General features: G+C 46.9%; 1 protein-coding gene across 4 annotated transcripts in view; it reads left to right on the forward strand.

Moving 5' to 3' along the window:
* PCSK6 (proprotein convertase subtilisin/kexin type 6) overlaps positions 1–18,306 on the forward strand; it is a 98,379-nt gene that overhangs the window by 50,129 nt on the left and 29,944 nt on the right. For all 4 annotated transcript variants that reach the window (XR_014213404.1, XM_082198405.1, XM_082198406.1 and 1 more), the window contains exons 9-12: positions 371–471; positions 4,029–4,132; positions 6,378–6,495; positions 15,227–15,415. Coding sequence is in view for 3 of the 4 variants with exons in the window: in XM_082198405.1 (XP_082054531.1) it covers positions 371–471; positions 4,029–4,132; positions 6,378–6,495; positions 15,227–15,415 (512 nt within the window). In the remaining variant the exon portion in view is untranslated. The remainder of the gene's footprint in view (positions 1–370; positions 472–4,028; positions 4,133–6,377; positions 6,496–15,226; positions 15,416–18,306) is intronic.

The raw sequence follows: 18,306 nt of genomic DNA on the forward strand, positions 1-18,306 counted from the left end.
CAGCTGAACAGAACCTGGGCACAGTGGAGGTTGGTCCATTATGACAAATGGGTCACTGCCCCAATAAGTTTTAGTCTGCCTTCAGCCAGCATCCCCCCAAGTGCCGACCTTCCTTTTTTCATCCAGTCCAGAGGATGGCATGGACTGTCAGCTTCACCCTCCTCCTTAGTCTCAGGGTTGCGCTTGTAGAACTCAAGCAGGGAGAAGGATGCAGGCAAACCTGGAATGAGCCGGCCCTGCTTGACATTAGGTCTGGCGCCACCTGCTGTTGACCTCCCCACCTTCTGGCCTTCCAGTCCCAGTAGGCCTGAATGTGAACCGCTCTGTCACCTCCACTCCCTGCTAATAGCTGCACTGACTTTCTCCTTAGGTTACCACCGATCTGCGGAAACGTTGTACAGATGGACATACTGGCACCTCTGTGTCTGCCCCCATGGTGGCAGGGATCATCGCTCTGGCTCTGGAGGCCAAGTAAGAGCTCCGTTTCTTTCTCTGACAGTTTGTAGATTTGTTGTTAAAAGCAAGTGTCTGCTCTGGGGAGCAGGACACAGGAGAGAGGAAGACAGCACAACAAACCATTGGTTTTCAAGTGTGCTGCTTTCCATGAATTGCATATAATTGCTTTCTGAAGTTATGTACAAGAGCATAAGAAGGAGCTGCAGATTGAGACTCTCGTAAGCCTGCCCTCCAGATGTTTCAAACTACAGCTCTCATCTGGGCAGTCTAGGGCCGATGACAGATGTAGCCCAAAACATCTGGAAGGTACCAGGGGAAGGTTCCTGTGGTGCCTTAAGCAGAAATGAACGGTCTCTGATGCTCTGGGCCAGTTGGAGCATGCCAAGCTGTCACTGATGAAGTTTGTCTGCAGCCTGGGTAGCTCAGTTGGTTAGAGCATGGTGCTGATAACGGCAAGGTTGCAGGTTCGATCCCCATATGGCACAGCTGCGTTGCAGGGGGTTGGACGAGATGAACCTCAGGGTCCCTTCCAACTTCACGATTCTATGATTTCGTTGGTTTATTTTATTTCACAAAATTCATATACTGCTTGATTGTAAGGGGCAAAAAACCCCCAAAGCAAGAAAGAACAAGGCGATGAATTCATCAGTAAAAACAATTTAAAACATCTTTTAAAAAAATGATTGAAATCAATGATAAGCTAAAAAAACAAACAAGATTACGACGTATGTCAACATTCTACGTGTCTGGATGGACTTGCCTAAATCGTGAACCTCCTCATTGAACAACACACCTTCCCTGGATAGGCTTGTGTGGAACCCCTGAAAAGCACTGCCCCATCTTCCACTAAGGGGGCAGGCATCAGCTTCCATAACTGTGCTGCATCTTCAGTGCCACCAACCTGGACAGCTTTCAAAGTGTGTTAGAAAAAACCCTTGGAAGATAAGGCTACCAGCAGCTCCTAGTCGTGATAGTGATATGCTCCCTACAGCATCAGTGTCTCTGGGTATGCCTCTGAGTACCAGTTGCTAGGAGTCACTAGCAGGGAGAATGTTGTCGCACTCGGGTCCTGCTTGTGTTCTTCTGGTTGGCCATGGTGAGAACAGAATGCTGGACTCGATGGGCCTTCGGTCTGATCTGGCAGGGCTTTTCTTAAAACCTCTCTCCCTGGTTTCTTTTGCATAGCAATAGACTTTTTCCAGCTTTGTTTTATTTTTAGAATTAGGAGGGGTGGGGAAAATGAACCCCCGAGCTCAGACTGCTGACTACTTTTAATACTCCCATGCTGTGACTTTGGCTCTCGTCGCTAATATATTGTCGGCTGCTGTGAGCTCACAGCGGTCGAGACGGTTAATTTGTTACATTATTGTGACTGGGGATGTGGAAGTGTCTTGCCAGCACAAAGAGAGCTGGCAGCGGTGGCCTCGCTCCCCACGCCCTGCATTTTGGGGTGGCTTGGCTCAATTCTTAAACACTTGTGTGAACGCAGTTTGAAAGGAGTGCAGTGTTCGTGACCAGTACATTGGAGAAGGTTAAGCCTGTAAATTTTGGAATTGTTTAGCTCTTGACATAAAATGCACCATTAAGTACCCGGGATCAGGCGCGTTAAGCGATGCTGAGTGCTGAGACGTTTCCTTTTTTATTGCCAGGGAGCAAATGAATTAACATTTTCCTGTTGCTAAATGCTTTGCTATAATTACAAATCTGTCTCTCCAGGTCAGGGAATGGGGAAAACTTTTCACCCAGAGAACTGCATAGGCAGTGGTGGAGCGACCCAGGGTCACAGGAATCCAAAGAGCTATTGCTATTTCTGCAGCAGGGTCCCCGTCTCCAGCATCCTAGAGCTGCCGAAGCATCATGACAAAGGGAGCTTTTTCAGCCACTGGATGCTCCAAAGCTAAGAATTTAGGAACACTGAAAATACAAGGGGCTTCAATTTCAAGAGCATAGTGTACAAGTTCTTTTAAATACTTCGTGGAAAGCACAACTTAAGTCACCCCGGAAAAAGTTATGGGAGCACTCCGCATCATTTCCTATATGTGTGCACTGATAATAGTAGATCTGGTCAAAAGGCAACACAAGACCTGCACTGATCGTTGCAATGCATCTCCAATGGTTATTGTATAGTTAACAGATTATTGTATAATCTTAGCAGGGGTGATAGGGCTGATAGGGATAGTTCCAGAGGCTGTGTGAGAGCACAGGGTGGGGCCAGCGGCAAAAATGAGTGCAACGCTGGATGTGACTCTGACCTTTGAATGGAAGCTACATTCAAGCCTTGCAAATGCCAGAGGTTTCTATGCATGCATGCATACCTCTCTCTCCATCTAGGCAAGCAAGAGGCATTGTCACAGCTGAAGGATGCATTTTGGGTTTCCGACCAAGCAAAAGCACTTGAGGAAGGCATGGAGCGGAGCGTTTCAAACTGTGTGTCATGACATGTTTGTGTGTGGGCTGCTGTGTGTTGGTGGCGTGCGAACATTCCCCACGCTCCTCCCAGGGCTGGAAAGCGGTTAGTTTAACCTCTGGTTTGATAGTAAAACTGAATTGCTGTGTCACGAAATTACACATGTCTAAAAAGTGTGTCGCCGACATGAAACGTTTGGAAAGCTCTGGCATAGAGGGCCAGGTAGGAAAGAGGGGCTGTGGCCTAGAGAGTGTGTCCAGAGGGCCGGATATATAGTTCCTTGCTCCAGGCACTTTAAGGAACACCTGCTGGGCAAAAGCATCACAGGACCATGTGACAGCTTGTAACTGGAATTCTTCTAAATATTTTGGCTTATACACACATAAAGACATTCTCAGAGGCAAATGTTTAGGGTAGCTAAACTACTTAAATCAAAAAGGTACATACCAAAATCTTCATACAAACTCCACTTATCTAGCTGGTATAAACAAGCACTTCCATTTTGAACCCATGACAATGGGGGGGGGGAGGATCGCTTGAGTTACTTATTAGAAACCTATTCTATTACTTTGATATTCCTCTATACCAGGGGTTGCCATCCTTTGGGGGTCACTGGACACATTTGGAATTTGGATAAAAGTATAGTGTGTGCCAGTCACAAAATGGTTGCTGGGGGCGTGGCACAACACAAAATGGCTGCCACATCCAGAACAGCAGAAAAGAGACTGGACCACAAAATGGGTATGGTCATGCCCCATCAGTAGGGAAAAGATACCTACACCGCTGCCAATGTACACAGAAGGAAGCTCTTTGCACCCCTTCTCTGTTCAGAACAGATGGGAGAGTGGGTGTGCAATCCTGACGTTCTATGGGGCATATTTAAGGGGGTAAGTTCAGTGTAGGAGAGACTGAGCCTGTGCAAAAAGGAACTGAGTGGGAAAAGCAAAGAGTCTTTTGTGAAGTCTGCATTTTTGAGAGGATGTTTACTGAGACCGTTTCATGGGCACCGTAGGAGATACTGGCAATGCTTGCTATATATACTGACTGATGTTAGAAAGTTTTCTGCTGTTGCCTTAGCCGTAGCCTAGCCATTTCAAAATCCTACCAACAGAACAAGAGAGATGTTGTCTTATCCTTGGCTTGTTCTTCCTTCCTCGACTTTTAGCCCTTTGCTGACCTGGCGAGACGTTCAGCACCTTCTCGTTAAAACATCTCGACCAGGACACCTCTTGGCCCCCGACTGGAAAACAAATGGAGCTGGACGTCGAGGTGAGTTAACATGCATGCTTGGGGGCTGGGTTTGGTTTCTGCATTGCTGAATGGAGGTGTGTCAGTCAACAAATGGGGACAACACTCTGCAATAGCTGCAATCTATGGATCATCTTCAAGGAACAGCCCAATGTAGAGCACATTGCAGTAGTCTAAATGTGAAGAAAGCATTTATCCTGCACCTGCCTGACCTGGCCATTTGAAACTAGCATTAAAAATGGCAAAAGTTCTTTCTCTGCTGTTGAAGCTCCATATTTCCAATGGTTAACAAGATCACCTACAAAGATCGCCTTGTGGGTCCCAAGTCTGTGTGCAACACATTCTCAGTTAGGTTCCTTCATCTGAATGCTCCAGCCATATCAGTTGCAGTCTATGTACACTCCTACTTTTTAGAGGAAAACCTCGCCACTAGGCGATAAACCTGTATGATTCTTCTGTTTCTTACTCTTAGCAATGCATCTCCCCACATGGCTCTTGTGGGATTAAGTTATAAATCCAAATCAATATCCACAGAGATTTCTGAGCTGGAGATCTCATGTATCCATTTCAAACAGCTCCTTCTATTACTTGCCCCACAGACCTGCCAAGAAAAATGATTATTGGTTGTTCGGAGGTCTGATAATCCCCTTAGAAGCCTTTTTTATCAATGGGTATTTGCGAGCTCCTGTCTGTTTCAGGAGACAAAATCCAAGCAGCGGTGACAGATGCAAAAGCAAATAGCATTTTGAGAAGGCTTAACTTCTACTGGATTGGAATAGTGATTCGATGTGGGAAATCCTGCCTTTTTCTGTTTTGTTTCATTTTGTTTTCTTAGTTGTGACAAAAAACTATTGCCAAGGTGCAAAACAAGCCTGTGTCAAAATTAAGTTCTACCTCTGGGATTTCCTTTCAGTGACTTTAAAGTAATCCTTACCGTAAGACTGTTGGTTACTTCTGAAACAAAATAATCTGTAGGTTCTACATTATTTTTCCTCCCAGAAACTGTTTTTATTAGGGATGGGTATGTATGCAAAAGGAAGTACCTTTCAATTGTGTGTGTGTGTGAGTGAGAGAGAGGGAGAGGGAGAGGGAGAGAGAGAGAGAGAGAGAGAGAGAGAGAGTGAGAGAACCAGATAACAACACTAGTTTTCCTTTGCAGTTTTACAGTCAAACTGAAAATCCTCAGGTTTTATCACAGATACTGGTTAACTTCTTTAATATAAAATACATTACCAAAGTCTGATTTGGACACATGTTGCAGATGTGATTCCATTCCAGTCCTCACAGGTTAATAGGTGGGCTGAGTCATATATCAACTGTTGTGAGAGTTCAGTGGCCCAAATCATTTTATTTGTCTGGCCTGTAGGCAGAAGAGCTTGTATAAACATTTAAGATGGGCAAAGCAATGCAAACCTCATAGGAAGTTAACACACTCCACCTTGATTTGACATTAATTTCAACCACATAAAAAACATTGAAGAATCAATTATCAATCCCCCGCTTCAGATGGTTTCCAATGGTCTCTACGCATTACAGCACAGCTGAAACCTCAAAGTAATTATTGAGAAATGTGTAGGTTTTGAAGCCAGGAATGTAACAGCTAGAAAGCCTTTACAAACTTTTTCAAAATTAGCAAATGTGAAAACTGCACTTGCAGTCTTGCATTTGTGGAATTCCTTGCTCTGCACCTTGACTTTAGTTCTGATTCCTATGGTGTTCTGAGCATTGAAGCTGTTATATTTTTAAACGTGTTGTAAGTCACTTGGAGACCTTTGGGTAACAAATGTCTAAAAAGTCTAAATAATAATAGTAGTAATTAATAGTAGGGCAATATGGGATATTAGAGACAAGTCTATGAGGCTGGCTTTATCTTTTGCATTTTGCCTCTGGATGCTGAGCATGAAGTTAGATATCTGGTTCTGTTCCCCATTTTTATTTTAAATGCTGTATTTATTTCTATCAACAATTTATATAACAATACTGTGTCTTCTAAATTATGTATCCAAATCATTGATACAACATTATTTAAAACTAAAGCTGGGGAGGGATCAGAATATCTAAGCTGATGGCACAAGAGGCGCAAAATACACAACGTTTTGTCGGTTTTGAATGGAGGAAAATTAAAGCTGTTCTTTTGTGAAAGCGTTGCACAAACACATGAACAAAGCCCACAAGGTGCTGGGGCAGGGGAACAGTTTTGAGAGGCTGTGAAAAATAAGGGTTTGTTTAATAAACCAGTGAATCTCTGAGACACCTGTCTTTTCAGTTAGCCATTTGTATGGATTCGGCCTGGTGGATGCAGAAGCTCTTGTTGTCGAGGCAAAGAAGTGGCGAACAGTCCCCGCTCAGCACATTTGTGTTGGGACCTCAAATAAGAAGCCTTGGTGAGTGTTTAAATGTGTGCATCAGAAGTGGCTTGTCTGGTGGGGTGGAAGCTATGCTGGCTTCCTGGTAAGTAGCACACTGTTGCTTACCTGTGGAAGGGGAAGAGGGGAAGGGAGGCAGTCAGCTCAGTGCAAACAAACTAGTGGAACCAATTTAGTATGCCCACGAGTGCGTTTGCACAGTGTCGACCTTGCCCTTTTGAAGCCATCCGAGTTGGTGGCAGTGTCTGCTTTCTGTGGGATTTTGTTTCATAGTTCAATAATGTACTGCATGAAATAATTTCTTTACGTGTCCCAAATCTTCCAACATTCTGCTTTATTGCATGTCTATGAGTTCCAGTGCTTTGAGAGAGGGGAGAAAAAAACCGTTATCTACCCATTTTCTGCACACACACACCATGCATAATATTATAAATTTCTATCATACCACCTCTTGCTCGCCTTCTCTCTAAACTAAAAAGTTCGAAATGCTGCAGCCTTTCCCCGTAGGGAGCACGCCACACTGCAACATTTTGTTGCAGGGCCCACTTGTCAGTAATAAATCTCTCTCACACACACAAAACAGGGTACGTTTTAGAATGGAAGTCCAATGAGTCTGAGAAACACTGGCAAGAGATGAAAAGCTATATCACCCCTGCTGTGGTTTAACAGGCTTCCTTGTGTGCTTTGGCTCATTTGCAGTGTTTATAATCACCCAGTCATGGAGTTGTCTGGAGTTTGTTAGTACAGTTTAATGTGTTTACTCCTTGTGAGGCTGCAATGACAGATCCATTCCTAGATCTCCTCCAGTATTTCTTCCCTTCATGCATTATGGGTTTTTTTGTTTTACATTTCACCCCCCCCCTTTTAAAAGTTTGTTTGCTGCTGGTATAACTTGGTGTGGCTTCCATGTTGACAACTGTTTCTAATTACTGAACTGCATAACCTTTTCCTGAACCTTGAGGATGACTGGAAGTTGGTTCAGTTTGGCCTTGATCCCTCTCTTTCCCCTTCCACCCATTTTGGGGTGGGGATAGGTTACAACATAAAACACACACACACACACACACACACACACACACACACACACAGAATTTATAAATATTGCCAAAAGGTTCTGATTTCTTTGATCCTGAGTGAGTGTTGCTTAAGTATACGTTCACAAGCTGTGGCAAGACTACAGAGCCAGTGTGATGTCATGGTTATGTCACAGCCCGTCCCAGTTAAGGAAGACATGTGTCTGATAATTAACACTTTATTGGCAAGAGAAACACTTTCAGCAGCTTCCATGGTGCTCTGGATACACATGCACACATGCTTCTAGTCTCTAGGTAGCTGGCCACAGGTCTGGGCCACTTGGAGCAGTTGCAGCAACAGTGGGATCCCTCTCCTCCTCTGGGTTAGGTACCCTCCTCTGACAGCTTGCCTGCCCACAACCTGAGGCTTCTCTGCACAGAAGTCATCACTGCTGCTTAATGATAACAACAACAACAACATATGCCGCCTATCTTACTGAGTTGCCTCAGCCATTCAACAAAAAATAATAAAAACATAACATCAAACAATAAAAACTTCCCTGAACAGGGCTGCCTTCAGGTGTCTTTTAAAAATCACAGAGCTGTTTATCTGCTTGACATCTTCTGGGAGGGAGGGCACAACTACCAAAAAGGCCTGGTCCCTCTTCAAGCCCCTCCTGGTTCTAGGAGACATTGGGGTGGAGGAAGTGAGGAATCTACTGACCTGTCGCTCGTCCCTTTTACCTCCGCCTCAGACTGCCTTGACTCTCCCGCTCCCCTGGCTTCTGCCTTGTGGGTGGCATCACACCCCATAAATCACTGGTCCCCTCTCCTGGGTCACTCCCCTGATCGCCTGCCTCATCCACACTCTCTTCGGAGCCCTCCCCCCAATCTTTGAGAGGTCAGTGTTTCAGATGAAGAGTGGGAAGACCTGGCTTCAAATCCCACATCAGGTATGTAGCATACTAGGTGACTTTGGTCCAGTTACTGTCTACCTCACAAAGTTGTTGTGAGGATAAAATGAAGGGAAGACCCTGTAGGCTGCTGTGAAGAGAAATTATAATGCAGTTAATTGAACCTCCAATAGGGGGAGGACCAATGCCCATTTACTAATAATAATAGTTCATTAATAAAGCACCTAAAATTGTTTGGCACTGTATAAAAATAAAAACTAACACTGGCTCAGTCTACCGGTTATGGTCTAAAGCCAAAGTAGGGAACCTCTGGTTCTTCGGATGTTGTTGGACTACACCTCCCATCATCCCAAGGTAGGATGGCCGATGGTAAAAAATAATAATGATGATGGGATTTGTAGCCTAACAGCATCTAGTGGTAGAGGGACACAGTTTTCCCACCCTGATCTAAAGAAATACTTACTGTTTATTAGAATCCTGCTGTTCTGCTCAGAGCATCCAAACCAATGTTTAAAGCATAAATAGATACAATAGACCAGTGTTTCCCAACCGGTGTTCCGCGGCACACGAGTGTGCCGTGAGACGTTGCCTCGTGTGCCGCGAGATGCCTGGAGGGAGGCGGGCGAGTCGGGCGGCGAGAGGCGGGGCGGCGGCGGCGAGGAGAGGCCGCGCCTCCTGCTGCTGCCTGGCGCTCCTCCTCGCAGCCGGCAGCGCTGCCTGGGCGCCTCCGCGCGACTCTGCCTCGCTGGGTTTGGTCTCCCAGCAGAGACGGGTCACACGCGCCCCTCCCTCCCTCCCTCAGCCTGCGCGGAGGGAGAGCCAGAGAGAGGCATCGCTCCTGCGCGGCGGGAGAGGGAGCAGCCGGAGCGATGCCCCAAACGAAGGCATGGGACCGGAGGGGAAATCCTCTCCGAGGAGGATTGAGCGCAGCTGAGAGAAGCCTTTCGAGGAGCTGCCGTGTCCCCTGGAAACCCCCTTCCCAGCTCTGCCTGCCTGCCTGCCCAAAGCTTGGAGGTTCCCCGGCAAGGGGGAGGGAAAAAACTTTCACTTTTGTGCGTCCCTCCCGGCGTGACGCTGCGCGCTGACGTCACGGGGCGGGGCTTTAATGGTGGTGTGCTGCGAGATTTTTTTTCAGTACACAGGTGTGCCGTTGCCCAAAAACGTTTGGGAAACACTGCAATAGACAATGAAATAAATGGCAGAAAGTTGCATGTTGATAAATACAACTTTAAAAGTGGCCATCTCAGTCTAATAACAGCAAGCAAAATATAGTATAAATTAAAACAGCATTTTACACATTAGTGTTTGTAAACCTTATAACTGTGAATACATTAGCATCGCATTCATTTTTGTAAAACTTACAGTATGTGTACATATAACACACATTATCTCAGTGATCATTACAACAACCCTGTAAAATAGGTCAGGGCTATTGTCTTTGTATCACAGATGGAGGGGAAAGGGAAGGCTGGGCTTGAGATAGTGGTTTGCTTGTGTGTGTGTGTGCAACTGGGTGTATATGTGTATATGTATATGACTTTGGCCCTGCCCACATTTGACGTTCGTCCCACCCACCCTTGGTATGTGCCTCCTGGAAGGTTAACCGCATGGAGATGCAAGCCTTGGCTTGAAAGTTGTCCCCCACCCCTACAGTAACACATCTCCAGCTTGCCTTGTGTTGACTAAAAGCATCTGGAAACTGGTGTTTAACATTTGCTGGAATCTTACAGTCTGCAGCTGGTCAATGAGGATAACCTAATTTCCTATCATCCTCCTCTCCATTTCTCCTACCCTGTGTCAGTATTTTCCCCTGTGGAGTGAGGTGATTGAGGACTTGGGTCTGAGGCTTAATTCAAGCTGATACTCTCCAGTGGAACTTGTAAAAAGAGGATGGAGTTTATAGCCCAAGCAAGTAAAGGAAAAGGTAAAGGGACCCCTGACCGTTAGGTCCAGTCGTGACCAACTCTGGGGTTGCGGCGCTCATCTCGCTTTATTGGCCGAGGGAGCCGGCGTACAGCTTCTGGGTCATGTGGCCAGCATGACTAAGCCGCTTCTGGCAAACTAGAGCAGCACACGGAAACGCCGTTTACCTTCCTGCCAGAGTGGTACCTATTTATCTACTTGCACTTTGACATGCTTTCAAAATGCTAGGTTGGCAGGAGCAGGGACTGAGCAATGGGAGCTCACCCTGTTGGGGGATTTGAGCCGCCGACCTTCTGATCGGCAAGTCCTGGGCTCTGTGGTTTAACCCACAGCGCCACCCGCGTCGCAGCCCAGGCAAGTAGCTGCTCAATAAGAGGCTGTCTGATTGCCATGATGATGATGATGATGATCATTCATTCCATCTCTATACCACTTTCTATTTTAAGGAGGGGAAATCCCAAAGCGGTTTACAACATATTAAAACTTCAAATAAAACAATCCAGAATAAAACAAATTCAAGCTTCAAAATATTTCAGATCCTTCTCTAAGTGACATTTTGCTTTCCCCACTCCTGGACCAGACCCCATTGACCCAGGTGTCTGATGAGCAGTCATCTTGGATGGATAAGCGTCTAGAAGCATGTTGAGTTAGGCCACCAGGGCGACTCGAGGCAGGTGTGGAGATGCCTTCATTGCATCCTCAGCCATAAGATTGAATGTTTCCTTTCACAAAGACTGGAGCAGGAGGAAACGGGCTTTGGGCTAGGATCTGGGAGGACTCCATGCCACTTGTAGGTGGGGCAAAGGGCAAAACTGTGTGGAGCCATAGATGTGGAGCCATAAAGGTAAAGGTAAAGGTACCCCTGCCCGTACGGGCCAGTCTTGACAGACTCTGGGGTTGTGCGCCCATCTCACTCAAGAGGCCAGGGGCCAGCGCTGTCTGGAGACACTTCCGGGTCACGTGGCCAGCGTGACATCGCTGCTCTGGCGAGCCTGCACCAGCGCAGCACACGGAAACGCGTTTACCTTCCCGCTATAAAGCGGTACCTATTTATCTACTTGCACCCGGGGGTGCTTTCGAATTGCTAGGTTGGCAGGCGCTGGGACCGAACAACGGGAGCGCACCCCACCGCGGGGATTCGAACCGCCGACCTTTCGATCGGCAAGTCCTAGGCGCTGAGGCTTTTACCCACAGCGCCACCCGCGTCCCCCGCCACCCGCGTCCCCCCTATGTGGAGCCATAGATACAGACAAATAAGAGGTTTCTGTGTACAGACGTCGTTCCACTCTCCATCTAGGCAAGGAAGAGGTGTTATCGCTGTTCCGGGAGACATTCCAGCCAGGAAAATGAAGTCTGAGAGTGCAGAGCAGGTTTGGTGAGGAGTGTAGCTCAGGGAGAATCCTGAGGGCCACACAGAGAGGCTTGCAATGGGGTATTCGGCCCCAAGATTCCCCACCCCACAGCAGGTTCACATAGAAAGAAGATTTTAGCTGAACTTTAGGAAGCATTCCTGATGGCACAAGTTGTTCAGCAGTGGACCAGACCGCCTCAGAAGGTGGACTCTCTTTTGTTAGGGGACCGTGCTAGTCTCTGCTTAAAAACCTCTATCGGGAATCCTGTAGTTGTCGGCTCCCTGTATAGGCTGGGGGTTGGACTAGATGACATTGGAGAGACTCTTCCAACTTGATTATTTTAAGCATTACGAGCCAGACAGAATTCACTTTGTATGACATCCTAATGGTGAAGTACCGGTATATTGTTTTCCTGAGACTCCCTGAGGATAGATTCCATTATATTCATGGGGAATCTAGGTATTGTAGTGGCTAAATAGTAAGATGGATACATCAGGCAGAAGAGGTAGCTGTGTCTCTGTGTCCCTCTCAAACACTTTTGTCTGGCTCTAGCAATCTGTTTTATTTATTTAAAAATCCTCTCCTCCCTTCCCCTCAAAGTTGTGATCTTGAGGTAACAGCAAGTCATAAGAACGGCAGGCATATAGCAGTAAGTTTGCCTGTAAAAGGAAGAGAAAATCTAAAGATGTTAAAATGCTGTTCAGTGAAGTTAGTATTAAGAGCAAATAAAATGGGCTGTCAAAATAAAAATGTCTTAATCTGCTCTCAGAACAATGTAAGTATGACTGTTGCCGGCTTATCTTTGGTAAGGGTATTTCATGAATGAGGTGCCACCACTGAGAAGACCCTGTCTGTTTGCCACACCCTTAATCTCTCCCAATGCAGGCACTCAGAAGAGGGTCTCTGAAGCGGGGAGGCCCATTTGGGAGAAGACTGTTCTTTAGATGCTCTGGTTGACCAAAGCTGTTAGGTCTTTTAAAATTGGTTCCTTGAACTAAGCCCAGAAACTTACTAGAAGCCAGCACAGATCTTTTAAGATGGGTGATAAATATTCAGATACAGTGTGGGCATGGGAGTTGTGATCTACACACAGAGAAATCTTCATTGTTCAGATGTCCCCATTCCTTTTAGCAAATGAGTCAACCTGTATAGCAGGTTATCAAGATAATCTTTGATCCTCCAGATGCTATTGGACTCCAGTTCCCATCAGCCCTAGCCAGGATGGTCAATGGCCAGGACTGATAGGAGTTGTAGTTTGGCAACATTTGGAAGGCCACAGGTTCCCCATCCTTGCGTCACAGGCTTGTGCTTAAGCGCTCCATTGTTCCAAAGGGAAGTCCATGCATTCAGGAACATATGGGGCTCCAGTTCTGGAGGTAAGCCCTGCTGACTTCAGTAGGAAATATTTCCACACAATTGACTGAGAATCTGGCTGAAAAACATTGCTTTCTTGGCCTTATGCGATTTGTCGGTGTTTGCGATCAGGACGCTAGAGCTGACGCTTGCTTAAACTGAAAGTCGGGAACATTTGGCCAAAACAGCTTCTTTAAATCAGTTCATGCTGCATGCAAATAATGTTTTGAAGTCCCCTTGTAAAAATCCTGTTCTCCCCGGGAAATGACATCACTGTTTATAGCTTTCATCGATTCTCCCTTTATGACTAAGGCAAAATAAAAGACCGGCGATGTAATCCCCACGAGTCTCTTCCACCATATGCTGAGAAGCGTCCCTAGAGCAAGTCTGGGGACTGGTGAGCAGCTTCCTCCCAATAAATTAGACATTAACAACATGCTCCAGACCCTGTGCTGGGAGTTGGTTCATTGCTGGTGGGCGGTGACTGTGTAGGAGAGACGATGGTCTCTGAAAGCATGAAATCCTTGGCTGAACGAGATCCAAGACTGCTGTCGAGATTGGCTTCTCGCTTCAAGAAGGCTGTTAAGAGCAGTTGTAGGCTGACCCATTTTTTTTCTTGCGAACTAAAGTGGCAGTTCCAAGAACCAAGTCGTCAGCATCCCCACCTGACTAAGGTAGCATTCCCGGGGGCAGGCCAACATACAACTTGGTCTCATGGCACCAAATGCAGCCCCTTTGTTGAAGCTAAGCAGGTCATGGTCTGGTCTGTGCTTGGATGGGAGACCACCAGGGAACACTGCCTATGTGACCTTGAGTTCCCTGATGGAAGAACAACAGGATATATATGCGCTTACTAAATAAATATAAATGCATTTTAAAAACCCTCTAGGCTGCAATACAAATTGTTATTGGAGCAGCATGTGGTGGAGTTTGGCTAACTACCAAAATGTGCTGGTCCCGTGGGTTACCCGAGAGGCGTGGTCCAAGTCCGGTCCATGGTCAAAGGTGCAACGTGGAGTCAGTCCATAGTAGCTGAAGCTGGGTGCAAGGCAGGGAGTTGGGTGAAGTCAGGAACAGGCAAGCAAGCAGAGAGCCAGGGCAGGTCAGGAGCTCTGGCAGAAAAGCAGGACAGGGTTCAGGCAGGAACTATCAACCAACAATGTTGCTCCCACAACTTGGGACTGGGGCTGGCCGGCTTTTATCTGCCCTGAGGTATAGGGTGGCCCAATCCTCTGGTGACTTGCCTCTCCTGGCCTGGAGGCGAGCACTCCTCCTGCGGGAACTTGGTTCCCTCCGCCTCTCTGCCCTGAGCCTCTGTAGCTCAGGAGAGGCTGGAGGGTTCCTGGACCCAGAGGCAACCTCCGCTTCTTCTGACGGGGCTGAGAGTGGAGCACCTGCAGGCAATGGGTCCTCCATCACCTCAGGAGCCAGAGCAGACTCAGCACCTGAGGACTCAGCACAGGTGAGGACCCTTCAGTCTCATGCCCCAGCCCCAGCTCAGCTGGTTCTGGAGGCGGGGACTCCTGTGCAGGCTGGGATCCCTCAGGTTCAGCATCCGAGTCCAAATCCCAGGCCATCACACAAATGTCTAAAGTGTTCCACTTTGACTTAGGGCAAGGCTGGGGAACCTGGGGCCCTCCCTTCCACATGTTTTTGGACTCCAATGCCCATGAGCCCCATCCATCATTGCCGGTAACCAGGGATGATGGGAGTTGTAGTTTGGCGTGATTCGGCAAGCGAGAACAAGTTCAGCTCCAGCTCAGAACGAATGCTGCAGGCTTCCTTGGCCAACAAAGGAAGAAAGGAAAGCATTGTCTGGATATTATAGCTGTTTTTCCAACAGAGAATTGGGAGGTAGAAAGAGAAACTGGCGGACCACCAGAGCTGGGTGCCACCTCTCTAATGCGCCTCGCCATGTATAAAAGAGCTGGAAAAGATAATAGAAAGGGGCTGTCTAAATGAATGAAGGCTTGGAGCCCATTTCATAGGCTGGGGATGGGCAAGCTGTAGCCTTTCTAGATATTGTTGGACTCCTATGCCTCTCAACCCCAGCTAGCATGGCCAGTAAGCAGGGATTATGGGCAATGCCATTCAGCAACATCTGGAGGGCCAGCCCTGATTTAGGGTGAACCTATTCTGTCAGGATTCTGGACTGCTGACCTCTGAAGGCTTCCCTTTATTTCCCGTTCTCTAGGTTCATCCCCACCAACAAGACGGTGCGGACGGCAACTCTAACTAACGCCTGTGTGGACCACCCTGACCATCACGTAGCCTATCTGGAGCACGTCATTGTGCGGGTTTCTATTGCACACCCGCGCCGGGGAGACCTGCAGATAAACCTCACCTCTCCTTCTGGTACGAAGTCCCAGCTCCTGGCTAGAAGGTGAGCCATTACACAGATGCCCTCCTGAGAGTTTGTAGCCTGAAAAGGCATCCTGGGTCTGCTCCTCATAAATGCCAGTAGGTGGTACTGGGTGAGGACAGCTTGGATTTTGCAGGTGGGATTGCAGCTCTACTAGGCCTGCCCATTCATAAGCCTATTTTGGCATTAAATGGTATGGGTTGTATTTAGTTGGGGGGGGGGGTTCTGAGAGGAGACCCATTGAAATTAATGGGTCTCCTTTAGTCCTGGCCATTAATTTCAATGGGTCTACTCTGAGTAAAAGTTGGTTGACTGCAACCCTATGTAAATAAATAATATAAAAGCCTTCCCAAATTACTCAAAAATTTAATAAATATATTATTATTACATTTATACCCCACTTTTCCACCAAGTGGTGGTTCTCTCCCTCGCCATTTTGTTCTTCACCCAGTGAGCTTCATGGCTGAATGGGCATTTGAACTCTGGTCTCCCATCATGCTAACCACTACACCACACTGTCTGCAGTTTTAAATTTTTTATGTTTTGATACTCTTTTCTTAATCTGCATTATGCACTGTATTCTGTTTCTGTATTTCATCTTTTATGCTGGTTTATTCTTTAGTGGTTTGCATTTTGTTGTCAAGTAGAGTTGTTTCAAGGTTAGAGATTGTGAGTTGGTTTCTGGGGGAGTTCCTCAAAAAGCGGGGTAGAAATTTTGCTCTTAAAAATATAAAGAACCAGGCAAAGGATTGAGAGGGAGGAGAGTAGAACGTGACCTGCCCCAGCAAGACTGCAAGCCCATGAGCTTCTAAAAAAGACCTGGAGTGCGTGGGTTTATTTATTTCACTGAAAAGTATTTCTTAACGTTAAAAAAAAATAAAAATCCTAAGCAATGTGTGATGACACAAAACATAAAAACACAAAAACAATTTAATTACAGTGAAAATATTTTTTTTAAAAACCACACAAGTTCCAGTCTTATGCAGGAAAAGCCTGTGCAAAAACATACACACAGGTCCTGCCTTATGAACAAAATGTGTTCTCTGGAAATCATTTGTTAGGTGAGCATTTGCATAATGAGTAAACAATTTTAGTTCACATAACAAGTCAACAATTTCCACCGATTCCTATTGATTCCTGACCACAGAATCTGCGGTGTGTATAAGGAGCTTTGGGTGCTAATTCCTTGTGTTCTGATAAGTGAATATTTGTGTAGTGAGTGTTCGTAAAGCAGGACATGTCTGCCTTTAAAATTCTGAGGTTTCGACACACACACACTCCTCCATCTTCCATCTAAACAAGCAAGAGGTAGCACAGTTCAAGAGCATCTTAGAGCTCTGCAAAGGCACTTGCTGGGCTGGTGAGGGGTGTGATGTTGAGGGAGGGACTTGGCCTGGAGAGAATCTTGAAGGCCAAATAGAGTCTCAGAGGGCCACTTGTGTGGCTCCCACATCCGATGTCCCTCACCCCTGCTGTATAGAGAGCAGGAAGCCAGGTGATTGCTGGAAGATAGGCAAGGTAGCCATAAGGAGGTTGGGAACCAGTCAAAAACCAGGGAGAACCTCCCTCCTGACCCCTGGAGGACAACAGTAGAACTCCACCCTTTCTCCTCAAGGCTTGAGGCTCTGGGGAAGAATCCCATGGCAGTTTCCTGGTGCCTCCAAGATCCGGTCCCCCCACCGAGGGCAATGTAATCAAGACCAGGTTACACACTATGTCCACACTACACAAGGGTGGCTATAGGTAGCCACTGAAATCCACTGGCACTTGAGAGCTGTCGTTCATCATTTTATTGATACCTGCCCTCATTGGTCTCTACTTCCAGCTGCACCTGTTTTGCATATTTGCAACAGGCTTTTCGGCCATGCTGCTTTCTGCTTTCTCCCCTCCTATTAGCACTAGGTGATTTGGAAACCAGAGAGCCAGTGGGAAACAGTGCATTTTCAGGGAATTGCATGTCCCTCTGCCAGCTGCAACTTCACGTACCGTGAACACGAGCAGGAGGCCGTTACTGTCCTTTTGGATTTTCTTTTATAAAGATGCTGACAGGGCATGTGTTGCCAAGTCAGGGTCTGCTAATCCGGAAAAGCAACTGATGCCCTCTAGATACAAGCTGCTCTATGGCAGCGGAGCTGAATCAAAACAGTTAAACATTCCAGGATGCATGCTGGCAGAAAGCAGCCGAGTGTGTCCAGAGACATGCATGCTGAAATAAGTGCTCGCCTAGATATCTTCTCCCACCCCACAACTCCTCCTCTCCAGTTTTTTATGGCAGATATTAATTCATTGTTCTGTCGATGTGTAAAAGGTTAAGGTAAAGGGACCCCTGACCATTAGGTCCAGTCGCGGATGACTCTGGGATTGTGGCGCTCATCTTGCTTTATTGGCCAAGGGAGCCGGCGTACAGCTTCCGGGTCATGTGGCCAGCATGACTAAGCCGCTTCTGGTGAACCAGAGCAGCACACGGAAACCGTTTACCTTCCCACTGGAGCGGTACCTATTTATCTACTTGCACTTCGTGCTTTCAAACTGCTAGGATGACAGGAGCAGGGACCAAGCAACAGGAGCTCACCCCATTGCGGGGATTCGAACCGCCAACCTTCTGATCAGCAAGCCCTAGGCTTTGTGGTTTAACCCACAGTGCCACCCGCTGTTGAATGGTTTCTTTAAATGTAAAGGTTCATCATTGTTCCACCCGATGTGTATGTCTTTAAGGGGCCAGAGCAAGGGCCAGAGCAAAATAATGAGACCCAGCTTTACAGCTGTGAAACATAGCACATGCTGCTGAGTTGTATTGATTAAGCTGTGTCAGCAATTGGGTGTAGTATATAAGGAGCAGCACCTGGCTCTCCCATTACCCTGGGGGATGGGTTGGTGGTTGGGTCATGGTTGATGTATTTAGTGTAAATGGA

This window comes from Podarcis vaucheri (genome assembly GCF_965113315.1).
Source record: "Podarcis vaucheri genome assembly, chromosome: 14".
Lineage (NCBI taxonomy): Eukaryota > Metazoa > Chordata > Lepidosauria > Squamata > Lacertidae > Podarcis > Podarcis vaucheri.